At 41.6% G+C, this 15,423-nt stretch overlaps 1 protein-coding gene across 1 annotated transcript in view; it reads right to left on the bottom strand.

Annotated features, from left to right (window-relative positions):
- srbd1 (S1 RNA binding domain 1) overlaps positions 1–13,212 on the bottom strand; it is a 60,920-nt gene extending 47,708 nt beyond the window's left edge. The window contains exons 1-14 of the mRNA XM_050071638.1: positions 13,117–13,212; positions 12,642–12,706; positions 11,952–12,360; positions 11,404–11,643; positions 11,063–11,229; positions 10,617–10,734; positions 10,320–10,458; positions 9,828–9,924; positions 9,470–9,656; positions 3,420–3,523; positions 2,996–3,103; positions 2,400–2,557; positions 1,036–1,126; positions 717–824 (exon numbers count right to left, since the gene is read on the bottom strand). Of these exons, the coding sequence (XP_049927595.1) occupies positions 717–824; positions 1,036–1,126; positions 2,400–2,557; positions 2,996–3,103; positions 3,420–3,523; positions 9,470–9,656; positions 9,828–9,924; positions 10,320–10,458; positions 10,617–10,734; positions 11,063–11,229; positions 11,404–11,643; positions 11,952–12,360; positions 12,642–12,706 (1,991 nt within the window). The 5' untranslated portion in view covers positions 13,117–13,212. The remainder of the gene's footprint in view (positions 1–716; positions 825–1,035; positions 1,127–2,399; positions 2,558–2,995; positions 3,104–3,419; positions 3,524–9,469; positions 9,657–9,827; positions 9,925–10,319; positions 10,459–10,616; positions 10,735–11,062; positions 11,230–11,403; positions 11,644–11,951; positions 12,361–12,641; positions 12,707–13,116) is intronic.
- Positions 13,213–15,423: the final 2,211 nt, after the last annotated feature.

Genomic DNA, 15,423 nt, shown 5'->3' with positions numbered 1-15,423 from the left:
ACCAGGATGTTCTTAACAATACCACCTCAAGCCACGTTAGCCACTGTTAGCCATACCAGTTGATAACAATGCAGTGTGCTGTATTTTGCACATACACACACACGGTAGCAACATGTCCACTATGTGTACGACTGTTTTAATGAGACACAAACAAGACAGAAGTGGTAATAAACAGTATATTACTTCGGCTTTCACTACTGCTGATGCATAGAGCAGCCATCTTGAATTTTGAGGATGGAGTTGGTGAGGTTCCTAGGACTTTCCAAGTTGGAAATCCAACTTCAGGGGGCGTTCTAGTTGAAATTTCCAAGTGGGAACTCAGAAATTCTGACTTTCCAGTGCAAAGTGAACGTACCACAAGACCTCATTGACACCCCTCTTCATCCCTCTGTCTTCCCAATCCTTACATACATCACATATACTTTAAATTTTGGCATTTCATCTTTACAAATGACACTCAGGAATATTTCTGTGAACATTTATTCTAAATGAGGTGGAAAATTTCATGGTCTTGAAACATGCTTGAGGAGTTTTTTTTAAACTGTAGGAAATATGGAATGCAGTTTGTATTACTGAAAACATCAACACATGATACATAATGTGTGAAGTCAGCACCCTGGACAGCAGGGTACATCCATCCATTTTCTACATCCACTTATTTCTATTCAGGATGAACTGGGGTCTGTTTTAGTATGTACTGGATGAAAAGACCTTACCAGTAGGACACATCCAGGGGGTTAAAACAGCGCCTTGAGATGAGGTCAGCGAAGACGGACTCAGTCTCACGACATGCCGTCCCATTGCCAATGACAACCTTGGAACAGCTAGTATGGACAAGAGGAGGAGGAGAAGGACAATGAAGATTAAGAAGCTAGATTAGGTAAACTAGATTCAGTTCACAATTCTCTTTCCCTGAGATGATTTTGAAGCACTGAGTTATCATTGCTGCTACATAAATGCAGAGAGGAAAGTAACAGCAATAAAAACACTGATAAATACAACTCAAAGTGACCATTTAGACACAAGCAGCAGTACCTGTATTTCATCATAAGGTGGCGCAGTTTGTCTGCCTCTTTTCGCTGGTCTGAATTATGCAGGTACACAACATCAGTATGAAGAATCTGACCTGAGAGCAGGGAGATGGAGACAAACAGAGGGTGAGAGAAAATACAGTGTTGATGATGAAGTATTATGATGACAACAGGGGGCTCAACAGAGAAAGCTATGTACCATCAGCTAATGTCTTTCCACTGTATGCTGTCTAACGAAGCAGCACTGCCCCAAATAAATCAAATAGTTTATGAACTGCACATCTTTACTGTCTAAGCCTCCACAGGAAGTCCAGCATCTTCCAGTTAGCTGCTTCTTCAGAGGAGGAGTGTAGCTCTGAATGGACAGCTCTGACCAGAAGTCATGTGAGCTGGGAACCACTAAACCTGTGACCACACCACGCTGGGCCTGACACCCGATGTATACCTGTGTCTGACTGTTACAAGTGTGTCAGTGTGACTTGTGGCCACACAATCAGTCACCCAGAGGGTGGGACCTACTCTTGCACAGTGTGAGGCCACACCCACTGAGACACATGCTGTGACATACAGTACAGCAGAAACACACATACATATGCACGCTCACACTTATTTCACCCACTAGGGTCATGCCAACTGGCATCTAGTCTCTGACATGTACATGCACACCAAAATATAGGCCGTTAGCCATGAATATGCAGTGGCACTTTAATCTGCATAGTGTAAAAGAGTAGATAACTCTTCAATATGCGACTGCAATTACAGAAAAATGCTGTTAGTAAAATAAAAATGTTCTGTTCTTACAAAAAAGTAGGAATTTGTGTTTATGCTTACTGAATGCATCAATGACCAATTACATGTCGAAATAGTGGAGAGTTCCACTCAAGAAAATGTAGAGCTTTAATGTGCAATGAGCTGTACTTTATATTTCTTGTTTTAGATTAACATAGTGGCACAGGATAAATCTGTGTTTGCCGTCAACCTCAATGGATCAACACACAACATCCAACGTGACGCCGTAGCCTCTCAGACACGGCTGCCATCCTTGGATTTTGTGTACTATGGTATCTAGAGCTTTCAGAAATAGTGCAAGAAAGATGATGTGACATTGTTGATAAGTATGGTCTTATATTGGGGCGTCGGTGGCTTAGTGGTAGAGCAGGCGCCCCAAGGCTCTTGACGCAGCAGCCCGGGTTCGACTCCAGCCTGTGGCCCTTTGCTGCATGTCACACTTCACTATCCTATCAATTAAAGGCAAAAAATGCAGATAAAAATATCTTTAAAAAAAAAAAAAAGTATGGTCTTATAGCTCATATGCAAAGGTGGTATAAACATTAACACATGTGTTAAGTACACTACATAGTTACTTACTCGTGGGCGAGAGAATTGCCAGCTTACAGCCATGTCTAAAGCCTGGGTCCACCCCCATGATGACACAGCCCCTGACTGGACACACCAACAGGCGCTGCCGGAGGTTCCGCACAAACATGGCGATAGACTCCTTCTCTGCTGTACTGGTCAGCTTAGTCCTAAAGTGAGGGAATGCAAAAGAAATACAGACAGATGGGTGTGAGAACAGTAGAGGAGTGGGGGAAGATGTGAACAAAAAGAGGGGAGAAGAGACAGAGATGTAGAGGGTAGTTGTATGGTGAAGGTAAAAAGAAAGAGAAAAAGGGAAGGAAGGAGAAAGTTGAGGGATGAGGAGGAAGAGATAACAGGCAAACAGTGTGAATGAGTAAGTGGTGATCAAAGGTAGGAAAGCCCTGAGAGTGTGCAAGCACACATTAACAGTCACATTTGAAATACCTGTAACTTCTGGTGAGCAAAGGCAGAATAAGCCTTTTATAAGNAAGTTGAGGGATGAGAAGGAAGAGATAACAGGCAAACAGTGTGAATGAGTAAGTGGTGATCAAAGGTAGGAAAGCCCTGAGTGTGCAAGCACACATTAACAGTCACATTTGAAATACCTGTAACTTCTGGTGAGCAAAGGCAGAATAAGCCTTTTATAAGAGTCTTCTACTGCATTATTGATCATTGCACGAAGCTCGTCTCTTGCCAATGTCTTCGGCCTCCACCTGCATTAAAACATTGGGACAAAGATTTTATTTTTCCATGGGTCATTTCCACTAATAAATATAATCTATAAAAGTAAATGTGACTTCCTCTAGTCAGCAAACTGCAAAACTTATCTTGCTAAACCAAATCGGTAAGTATCATAAACTTTGTTTGCCAAAGAGCTTATTTTCTGCAACAATCCAGAGAACCAGGGGAATGTTTACTTCTGGGTTGACCTACAAAAAACCTGTAGCACTCTGCACAAAATACTTAATATGCGTTTGTGTTTTTGTGTGCCTGCTTGTTACAGTGCTTGTGTTTTATTGCGTTTCTGACCTGTTGTTGATGCACCACCTGGTGAAGTCACTCTTCACCCTGTCAGGAATGTTCACCTTCACTGTCAAAATCTTCAGACTCTCCCCTCGGTTAATAGCCAGGGTCTGTACACACACATACAAAACATACACACAGACGTTTCCCCTGTTTAATGCAAAACAATAAACTGCATAAACAGTGCAGACAGGTGCATATGAACACAGAGAGGAAAGACCCACTTCCCTCCCAAAAACCCACAATTTCTACAGCTCGCATTTTAAACATATTAATATTTTGCAAAGCAATGGTCCAAACCTACACAGCAGATTACTCTGTAGTTGTTTATATGTCCATTTACATTTGTAGTCTAATAAATTTGCTTATACAGTTTTAAAACATGGATAGATTTTATTTCTTTGCAGCAAAATCCTGCAGTTATGATGCTAAATTTTACATTTTTTACTTAGCAACAAGCATAAATATTGAAAGGTAAATTGGAAGCAATTATGGGGGTAAAAAGGAAGAAAATATTTAATCAAAGACGTCATTAGTACATACAGGGCTTAATTTGGGTTCAGACAAAGTTACTGTATACACAATATATGTGTAAAAGACACATGCACCCAAACCTCCACACATGAGCACAAAAAACAAAATCTTTGAACTCTCCGCGCACACGCGCATGTAAAAGTGACAAACCTAGCAGTATATCCTGTGGCCAGGCCTGTTGTGTTGTGTGCTGGTCCCCCCTCAGAGGAACTGTTACATGCTGTTAAGCAAACTGTAGTAAGTGTCTGACCTTTTCAGTAGGGAACCTTTAGCCCGCCACAGAACAGGGCCAAGAAACAAGACATCAATCTGGAAACCAAGCGGAAGAAGCGAGCTGACAAATGCCACCACTACGCCACCATCAGTGCTGAGACCGCAAGGCCTACCCCCACCCACACCCGCACACGTGGTGCCACAACCATTACCACTCAGCAGCACCCTCGGATGTGCTGCACCCGTACGCAACACACACACACACACACACAAAATAAAAATATAAAATACAGCTAATGGCATGGCAGAGGCTAGAATTAATGCAGCAGGCTTGCTTGAATTATGATGAAAGTTAGATTTCTCTTCTGTTGGCATGTTTCTGCCCTGGGCTGCCGCACTGACGGTGATGAGATTTCTCAAACAATCTTCATCAAAGCACTGAAGTTTAACATGCTGCTGAAGGAAGGAAGCAAAATACATCTTTCTGAATTCTTTGACCATCTAGAGGAGCTCGAGAGTGAAATTAAAACAGTAAATATGAAACTGCCTAGCTAAATCTGTGTTCTCAGGGTTCAGCATTCAATCGTTTTAAAGATCATTTTGTATAATGAAGAATGACATGCTGTCTTTTACATGACTGCAATGCATCACAGGCCGATTCCTACACTTCCTAAGCCTAGTGTGCTGTCTGTTTGTTGAATGTGGGGATGAACGAATATGTAAAAACTCCAAAAATAAGAGGGTTATCAGAAAAACAAGAAAAATGGCACTAGTTTTAAGTCTCATACCAAAAAATGATCTACTGGTGGTCACCTTATGTAAACGCTGATAGACAACAGAAGACACAAAGAAAAATGTGACTGGATTCCCAATGCTCAGATGCATAGACAAAAGACAATTTGAATTATCTTTGTCCTTATAATTATGCAGGTTCTGTGTACCAGATATTGCACATACTTCTATATGTTGCCTGCATGATAAACATACATTTTAATGCAATACAGATACAGCACTGCTGCAAATCCACTTATCCAAACGCATGCTTCTAAACAATCCTGTAATTTACCTACCAAAAAACTCAAAAATGAATCTTTTTGTCTGGTTGCCAAACCCCAACTATGGTCAACTATGCCCCACCAAAATTTAAAATTTCATGTGTCTCCATCAGCTCTACAATCTGTGTCCTTCCTCTGCTTTCCTTGGTAGCTGCCCACTGTCCTCGCTGATGATAAAATAACCTTGTGTCTGTCTGTACGTCTCTCAGTTTCGGCCTGGGTTGGGTCACTGGTGGGAGACAGAGGGTGATCTGAGAGGAAGGGTGATGTGAGACAGAGTGAGAAGCGTGTGTTTGTGTGTTAGCTGGTCCACGAGTGACATGTGGCCAAGTACTGGCCAAGCCCTGACAAGACCAGACAGAATGTCTTTCCTGGATGCCCCCTCATCCTTCCGCCAGCCCCCGAGGGAGGGCAGCCAGTCAACAACCGTCCTCTCTCTGTCTGTCTCCTTCTCTCTCTCAGCCTTTCTTTAGAGGAATACTATCATCAACACATCCATCCACCCGACATATCATGGATAAACAAACAGATACACATACTGACACACACACATTCCCGGCAGATTTGCACACTTTTTGACCTGGCTGACACACACGGGACAGGACGCACTGTATAATAAATCAACACCTGTCAGGAGATCGCCTTAAATTCAGAAAAGAGAGTTAGTCAAGAGTTAATACTCAGCTGTAGTAGTGCAAGACGGTCTTTAAAAAAAAAAAACTGAGCATATAATGTTCTTCATAAACAATGACATTATAACGGGTGAAGCATATGGAATGTAAGCTACATTTAGTGAATATTATTCTTTAGACAGTACGATTTCAGACAAATATTGACTCTCTAAATATCAATGAGGATAAGTCACCACAAGGGATCATGGCCCAGCATGATACACTGGTCTTTTACACAAACATACTGGCTGCTCAGGGAGAACTCTGTGCTCCTTCTGTCCCGTTTACACTCTCTTATTCTATCCAAAAACAAACACAACACGGCATGGAGTCTGACGGACATTCATGGAACAACAAACTTTAGATCAGAGTAAAGAAGGAGAAAGAGGAAAAGCATCTCAATTAGCACTTCATGTACGTCATATTTTGGTTTAGTTTTACGTGGCTTTATCATGTTTTGTTATCTAATTATCTAAATTGTAAAAATGTAATATTACTGACAGGGAAAAGGAGGCAGAGGAGGGTTAAACAGACCAGACATCATTGATTTATGAAATATATACTGCACCAGCATACTACAAGAAGTGATACGGAATTATCATCTTGTTTCAAAGCATTAAGACACACACAAACACAAAAACTCAGTGTTTGTGTGTGTGGGTGTCAGTGCAAATAATGTTGTTTTTCTCCACCTGTCCATCAAAAAAGAGTCTTTAATTGATCAAACAGTTGCATGTACCCAAGCTCCTCTGCGGGCGAGCCCCACGCTGGAGCGCTAAACTACCATTTGATTACAACGCAAATCACATTAAAAATAGCCCACTGCACATTCAACAAATCCGCCCTGGCATGCTGAAGAGTGCACCCGCTTCTAATAGCTATAAGGTAAATGCGTACCCTTCGAAGAAGACCTCAAATCAAATCTGACGGAATTAAATCTGAGCTAAGGATCTCAACTAGATAGGTCACATGGCTTTAAGACATACTGCATACCAGGGCTTTGTGTACACTAGCTTTAGATGGATTTATAAAACAGTTACATAATTCTATTCTTATTATAGGGCTGATTATATTCCGTAAATCTCCATGATGGAAAATGTTTAGTAGGGCTGAAATTATTGATTAAATCGATTAATCGTTTCAGTCTTTATCCAAGCAAAAAGCCCACACTTTTTGAGGTTTCAGCTTGTAATTTGTGAGAATTTGAAGTTTCCTTTTCTTTACTGATTGTCAAATTAATGTCTTTGGGATTTGTATAGTTGGTCGGACAAAAAAAGCAATATTAAAACATCAACTTCAGCATTTAATAATCCAAATAATTAATCAATAACAGAGAAAAAGATTGTCATATTAAATAAAAACGAGTATTAGCATTATTCACAGTCTGATACTTTTCAGTCTAAAAGTTCATTGTGAAGCAGACAACGAGCACTAAATGACCATGTTTCACCTTTCTTTAGTTTTCTACTGGCTTCATTTATCAATTTGTCTTTGTATGTCTTTGTGTACTTAATTAAACCTTGCCAATAGGGACAGGACGATATGATTTTACGGTGCATTGGGATAAAAAACATTTGCAATAAGTTGATCGTGGCTAATTTCCATTATTGAGATAATCTTGAATATTGTGTCCAGCAGCATCTGCGGCACTCAAGGAGGCAACCAACAATGAAAGACTCTGCAAAAACAGGCTGCATACGCACTAGCCTCAAATAACGCAAAATATATTAAACAAGCATTTCAAATTGTTAAAACGCCTTTGCTCTTTAAGATTGTTGAACTTTTTGTTTTACTAAAAAGGATGTTCTCTAAAAAAGATGTGTGTCCTATCTGTGATGCAATTAAAACATTTGTTTCTTAACTAAATGTAAGGTAAAGTGATTCCAGTATGTTTAAGTGCCATTTTAAAAGTTTCAGGTATATTTTGATGGTTATCAGGATATTCAAGACATTGAATTTTCATGTCATGCCCACTTGCCAATACCCCAAATCAGATTTTATTTCCTGTATCATTCCACAATGTATTACTTTTTATGCTAGAATATTAAGGATGTAATTTAATTGTAATCGTAGGATGAACTTGCATGTTCAGTGGACCAACTGTAAAACCCTTCTATCACTGCCTTCAGAAAATGCCCCGGCCTTTTCCTTTAACAAACCACCAGAGCAGGGGCTTAATAAAATGTGCTAAAGCAAACGGGCAAGTGTGTGCTCACACACATGCCTCCTGTCAAAACACATCTCCCACCTGCTCCCCCTTCCCGACAACTTGACGGCTAGAAAAGGTTCATTTTAGCCGGAATCCGACAGCTAGCAGGGTCACAGCAGCCTGTGGATTAACGCTCCATGACAAAGGCGAGTCATCGAATTAAAGGCCTCTCATACACAGAAGAGGAGAGGGGAGAAGGGGAGATGTGTGGAGTGGATTGGAGGGCTGAGGTTTAGTCAGAAAAAGAGGGAGGGCGGCAAATCAGAGCAAAGCAAGAAAGATAAGTGACGGACGCACCTCAGTGTCGCTCATCTGTTTGTTCTCTCCCTCCCTATACCACCCCCTTTCCCTCTCCCCATCCTTCCGCCCGCCTGTGGGCCCAGCAGCAGTAGCTGTCACTACAGGAGAGCGCCTGTCAATCAAAGCCTCCTAATCCAATGGCATGTCGGCAGGGGACATGTCACATATGTTAAGAGGAGAGAACGAGGGGACTTGCAGGGTGTGCTTGTGTGTGAGCAAGTGTGTGCGCATGCATGTATGTTTACGTGATTGTATGACTGTAGGGCAGAACGCGGTTGCCAGAGAGTGTGGTGTGGCAGAGAGGCAGCGGGTGATGGAAGCTGTGGTGACACATGAGGCCCGGGACCAACTCTGAGTAACCCACTAGTCACTAAAGGGACAGAGGGGGAGCAGAGGAGGCAGAGCAGGGCACAGGAGGGGTAAATATGGAAGCACAGACAAGGCTAACTGCGACTGACATGGCTAGCATTCAGAAACAGCACACATGAAGCAGACAGAAATGACACACACACACATAAACAGATGGTGTGCATTTGTTTGTGTGTGAGGCTCAGTCAAGGCAGAACACACGATACAGGTGTAAATGACCTTTAGTATGGCCCAACATTCTTGAATAATTTGTTTTTCAGGTTTAATTATTCAACATTTATTTTGTATTATTTGTCTCCTTGGTTAAACCATAATGGTTGTTGCTTTTATTTTGAGGGAGTAAAGCCAGTTGCTGTTGTCTGGATCTAATTTTAGTAGTTAGCAATAGTTGGCAATAACCGAAGGATTTGGAGAAATATTATGACAACACCAGGGCTAACCCATCAGCTAGACAACAAAATCCCAGCTGCTCCACTGCTAATACAAAACTGTTCGGTATCATGAAATTCCAACAGATGAGTACCAAAAACTTCAACCTATCCTGCAGATTGCAATTTTTACAGGAATTCCCATGGGTCACCGAATTCCTGTGAGATTCCCATGAGACAGAACAGAAAAAAAACTCAGCAGGAGCAGGCGAGATAGGAATGCTAATCATAATAGGTGGGATATGCTATGAAAGTGATAAACTTGATGTCTTGCTACCTGATGAGGCTGGATGCGGTTGATGTTGCAGGTGAAGTCAACGTAGATGTGGAACTTGTCAATGTCCTTGTTCTTGTTTTGTTGGGCCCCTGGTTTTTTGTGGCCTTGGGCAGACTTCTCCTGCTCTTTTTCCTTTAGTGCCGACTTTGACACAGAGGACTGGATGGTCACAAAGCTGTTCTCACATCTGACACAGCAAGAGAGAAACACAAGAGTAGAGAAAGAGGAGGGCACTGTATTATTAGCGATGTCTGAGGTAAAATATAATCTGGTACCAATATCAATGTCACACAGACCACTGTGGAAAATAAAATCAAACATTGCAATAAACGTTGTGTGCATGTGACTTTGTTCTCACAATGTTTTCACGTAGGTCAGTGTCTCAGGGTCTTTGGCTATCATATCAGCCAAGATATGCTCCACACCTGTCGCCACTTCTTCCACCGATGACAGACCTGACACACAGACAAAAAAACACATGCAAAGTGTGCTCAAAATCAGTTCTCCACTGGACCTTTAATGAGCTCTATAAATCTGTTGGAGCAAATATAATTTCAATAACATGTTATTACATTTGACATTTTTAACCATTTGAACCAAAACTGAAATTGTCTAACCCAATCAGTGACACAAAGTTATGTGCCCTAATTTATAAAAAAAAAATCCTTTCTCCAGACGAGATGTTTTCAGTAAAAAAAAAAAACAACAAAAAAACAAAAAAAAAACGGGAGTTTGACACAAGAAAAAGCCAACAGCTCCAAGGGCTTCTTGTCCAAGCATACTGCTAACCACCAGTGCTATGTTTAATTTAATGACTAAAAAACTATGTGTGTATGTGTTTATGTCTTACCCTCAGTGCCAGGTTTTACCCATGCCCTTAAATCCAGAGTGTGCGGTGTTTCCATGAGCGCAGAGGCGGCCTCCTCAAGGCCGAGTGCTTTGGCCCTGCGAGCTTTCGTCAGCTTACTGCCTTTCTTATAGGGAGAATACTGCAGACAAAGACAGAAGCACTGGACTGAGAAGACTGGTAAGGAGAGGCCCAAGAGCCATATACAGGTTTGGATGAATAATGCTGCAACCAAGAATTAGCCCTCCAAATCCAATTCAAATGACAGATAATACTTAAGAACATAAATGTGATTCTGACCACATGATCCAGTTCATCAGCTGATCGGCAGCTCCTCAGGTCTTGCTCCAGCTCAGCTGTCAGAACACCGTCTTTCTTCAGGGTCTGAATCACGGACTGGGTCTTCTTGGCAAGAGAGCTGAAGGAACACATAAACAGAAATATAAAAACAAAACAAAAACAGATTATATATAGAGTGCATACATTATAACACACACAGACAGACACAAAAAAGTGACACTCATATAAAACAATCACACAGTGTTTCTTCTACTACTTTGGGTCTTAAAGCTTGATCAATATCACCATCTAGTGGCCAATATTAGACATACTGTCTGGAAATGAACCAAATCCTGCTCAGCTCATCTGGGAAAATATTCAATTTAAACATTTAATTCCTGCTGGCAAGAATATAAGTGGAAAATCAGTGTGTTGTTTTTTTTAATTCAACCGTTTCGTTTGCTTACCATATCTCCTCATATACCAGCTGGACGTCTCGAACAGCATCAGCGTCCATGTGGTTAATCATCTCTTTGCGGTACCGCACCATAAACGGCACCGTGTTCTCCTCACGAAGCAGCCCGATGATATTTGCACACACCCATCGCTCCACACATGTGAGGGTGGACAGAAGCTGAGGGGAAGGACACTTACAGGTCAAACTGTACATCTATACTCTCCCATTCTTTCGCATCTTAGTGCACACATACACAACATCCCAAGGTGGTTGTAATTTCCTCCACCATTTGACAATGATATAGACAAACACTTTCTCACACATAAAACACACTGACAAACCCTACAATACCTCTATCAAGTCCCAGTTCATGTTGAGGTCATTCCTCAGAGCTTGTGCTTCTGATGACTGTAAACTCGTCGGTTGTCCAAAGCAGGCACCACTGGTCTTCTGTTTCTTTAGGCAAGGCTCATCAAATGTGAAATCCTCCTCCTCCACTTCCTCTTTCTTTGCATGAAATCCAGGTAGTGATGACCCCTCGCCTGCCCATGTGTCTGCCTGATGGGCATCTGACACTATAAATGACACCCTCTACAAGAAAAAACAAGCGAAAGAAAGACATAAAGAGATAGACGAACAATTTAAAAAGACTGAGAGGATACATACTTTGTTAAAGGTAACATCAGTGATAGCTCAAAGAGAGCGCTGCTGACTTTATAAAGTGTTGCAGACAGAATGACAACTTTAGCATAATTAACTGTATTCACTCAATTGGGTGCTCGTCATGCAGATATTTTGGTGTGCACAGCTTAGTATATATAAATATTCAAATATTTTCTATTTCATCTTCTTCTGTGTGCATGTATGCAGATGTACTCTAAAAAAGCCATTCGTCTTACCTCCTGCTTCATTCTGACACTTGGCCCACTCTTTTCAGCCCCTGGACCATCTCTCTGTTTTTCTCCTTCGTCTTCTCCTGCCGTATCATCTTTTTTGCCTTCATCAATATTTTTCCTCTTTGTTCCAGCCAACCCAGATGCAGCAGAATCCTTCGCAACTTTCGGGGCCTGTGTTTTTCGCTCTGCTGCAGGTTTGCGAGGCACCCTTGGTTTAGGAACTTTAGGCACTTTAGGAGCTTTCGGTTGTTTGGGTGCTTTTGGCTCTTTTGGTTTAGCAGTTCTCTTGGCAGCTGCTTTCTTCTCCCCGGCTGCGGGGGCTCTGGCAGTCTTGCTGGGGGCTTTTGGCTTTGGCTCTTGTGGCTTCCATTCCTCACAGTCCTCATCACTGCTCACTGTCTGGGAAAAGGACCTGGTGGTAGAGTAGAAACAAAATGAAAAATCATCTAATTCTAATACTAGAATAGGATTTATCTCTCTGCTGAATGTTTTCCCCAGGTTTACCTGCCCTCCTCCAACGTAATAACACAGGCTAGTGTCTTTAATGCATCATATATTCTTTTTTGTGGGTGTGTGCATATCTGTTAACGTCATTCCTAAAAATAACGGTGAAGATAGACCCCAGTGTGCACCCGAGACACTAAGCAGTAATATACTATTGTTGCAGAAAATGAATGAATGGAAATCACTTACAAGTCGGAGTCCATATCTCTGTAGTCTGTGACTTTGGCAGTTGTCGTTCTGGGTCTTCGCATCATCTGTTAGAAAAGGTTATTAGTCAGCTAGCGTCACATTAAAACTGTGACGTTAACGTTACCGTTAAATTCATAAGCTAACTGACATGAAATTATGGTCAGCGCTAAGGTTTCTACAGGTTAGCTAGCTAAAGCTAACGCTATATAACGTCTCACAGCAATGACAGTTAAACAGAAAGCTGGAATATGTTGTATGTGCTTACTTTAACAGCAGTAGTGTATTTACTAAAGCAGACATAAACTTGCCGAGGTTTGCTAGCTTTCCCAACCAAAGTTAGGTTAGCCGTTATTTCAAATTTGGCGCTCCACGTCGACGCTAGCAACGTTAGCCGGCTAAATACAACGACAGCTCGGCACATAAATGTATGACATTGCGTTCCCGTGCGTCAGAAAGAGTAAAAGACAAGTTGTACCTTTAAACCGTTGAAAACGCTCCAATTGTTTTTGGGTATTCCGTCTGAAATGTAGCCGGTGAAGCAGAAATTTCTGCTTCCTGCAACAGTAACGGTTCAACCAATGACGACATCCAAATGTCGAGCACGTGCCCATGTCTTCTTCCTCATCGGTTAGCACATTAGCGTACAGACCTTCACCGCCCCCTGCTGGGCTGGAGTGTACTGCAATAAATTGACTACTAGAAAATATAAAATCATTTTGGCTTCACTATGATGATTCAAGAAACGTTCAGGCTGTTTTTAAACATTTTTTTATTATACTTCTTAACACATAAAATAAACATATTCAACAATAGCTACAACACAATGGCTACAATAACTAAGCATCTGCCTTAGATCCATGATATATGATTTACAGAGCACATGACACACAGAAAAATACACTAATATAAATATTTTGCATTAGTATAAATCTTATCTATGTACACATGCATATACATAAGGAAACGCTTGGTCCCATTACAGTCAACAGTGATGCAACAAATAAATATCTGGAAAGAAAATAAGAAAAATAAAGAAAAAGAACATTTAAGGAAAAAAATCCTTATCCCATTTATAACCCCAAAATGTGAGTCAGCCAGTTTTGATTATTGCCATCTATTGTTCCTTTTAAAACAATAGGTTTAAGTAATTTACCAGTATATCTAAAGGAGGACGATGTGGTTCTGCTGGCTTCATCACACCATGACGTCCGTCATGCCCTGGGCCAGTTTGCACCTGAGTGTGAAGCAGTCAGGATGAGAGTCAGCATCTCCAAATCTGAGGCCATAGTTCTCAGCCAGAAACTGGTAGATTGCCCCCTCTGGATTGGGAGTGAGTTACTGCCTCAAGCGAGGGAGTTCAAGTATCTCAGGGTCTTGTTCCCGAGTGAGGGTAGAATGGAGTGTGAGATGGATTGCGATTTGGTGCTGTGCCGGACCGTTGAAGAGGGTTTGATTTTCCAGGTCCATCTACATCCCAACCCTCACCTATGATCATGAGCTCTGGGTAGTGACCGATAGAATGCGATCGTGGATACAAAGGCAAAATGAGTTTCCTCCGTGGGGTGGCTGGGCTCAGCCTTAGAGATAGGGTAAGGAGCTTGAACATCTGCTGTTCTATTGTGTTGAAAGGGGTCAGTTGAGGTGGGCACCTCCTGTTAGAGGTGCTCTAGGCACGTCCCACTGGTAGGAGGCCCCAGAGTAGACCCAGGACACGCTGGAGGGATTACATATCTCATCTAGCCTGGGAATGCCTCGGGGTCCCCTAGTGGGAGCTGGAAAGTATTGCTGGGGAGAGGGACATCTGGGGCACTTTGCTCGACCTGCTACCCTGCAACCCGGCCCCAGATAAGCAGATGAAAATGGATGGATGGATGGATGGATGGATGGATGGGCATCCAAGTCTTTAAAAAAAGTCCTTACTTTAGCTTATATTCAAATATGTATGTTAGATATCCCATTGGTAGTAGGTCAAATATAAGGAGGTGTATCATCTGTTCATCTGAGCAATCTATTTGTTCAGGCAGCAAACGTAAACCCTCTTGGACGCCAGCTTTTGATACCAGGACTGACTAAACCAAGAAGCAAAATCTGACTTGACCTGAGATTAAGTGTCAAGCTGGACTTTGAAAATCAAGTTATTAATAATGATTTTAAAATCAGCATCCGCTGCCTATCTCAATCTGTTCTGTCTCTCAATGATCTAACTCATACAAGAGGACGAGGAAACTGTGTTATAAATTCAATCTCTATGAACGACTGAGACAATTTATTTTTGTGTCTGACCGTGACTGTTTTTGAGTTCCCGTAAAAGGTTCAACTGTCTCACCATATCCCCCCCGTGCCCCCCACTGCGCTTTCACTTCCTTTAATTAACCACTACTCAAACATCAGACTTCCACTGTATCTCAGTTTGATGCAACCTTTCAAAAGAGAAAGCTTAGCCCAACAAAACACACAAAAACTATTTGTGTTGGCTCATTATTTATGTGATACTTTGTTTTGTTTGTCCGTATTGAGAGAAGCAGTGCAGGATCTGTTAGATGTCTTCAAACAATGTGGGTCAGATTCTCAAATACTTAAGAAACTGGAAATGTTATAAATGTGGAACAGCTACAGCAAAGGATTTATTAGGTGGATTGGACATTTATATATGTTTTTAGTATAGATATGAGTAGTGGTAAGAAGACATGAAGCAGAATATGTTGATGTCATTTGATAGGTGTAAAGTTTATCATTATGTCAGTGATGATGACATACCATAACACCTTGATTGGATTGTGGG

Source organism: Epinephelus moara, chromosome 19, assembly GCF_006386435.1.
Source record: "Epinephelus moara isolate mb chromosome 19, YSFRI_EMoa_1.0, whole genome shotgun sequence".
Classification (NCBI taxonomy): Eukaryota; Metazoa; Chordata; class Actinopteri; order Perciformes; family Serranidae; genus Epinephelus; species Epinephelus moara.
Note: the sequence above shows the minus strand (reverse complement) of the source record. Positions and strands in the feature narration are given on the sequence as shown.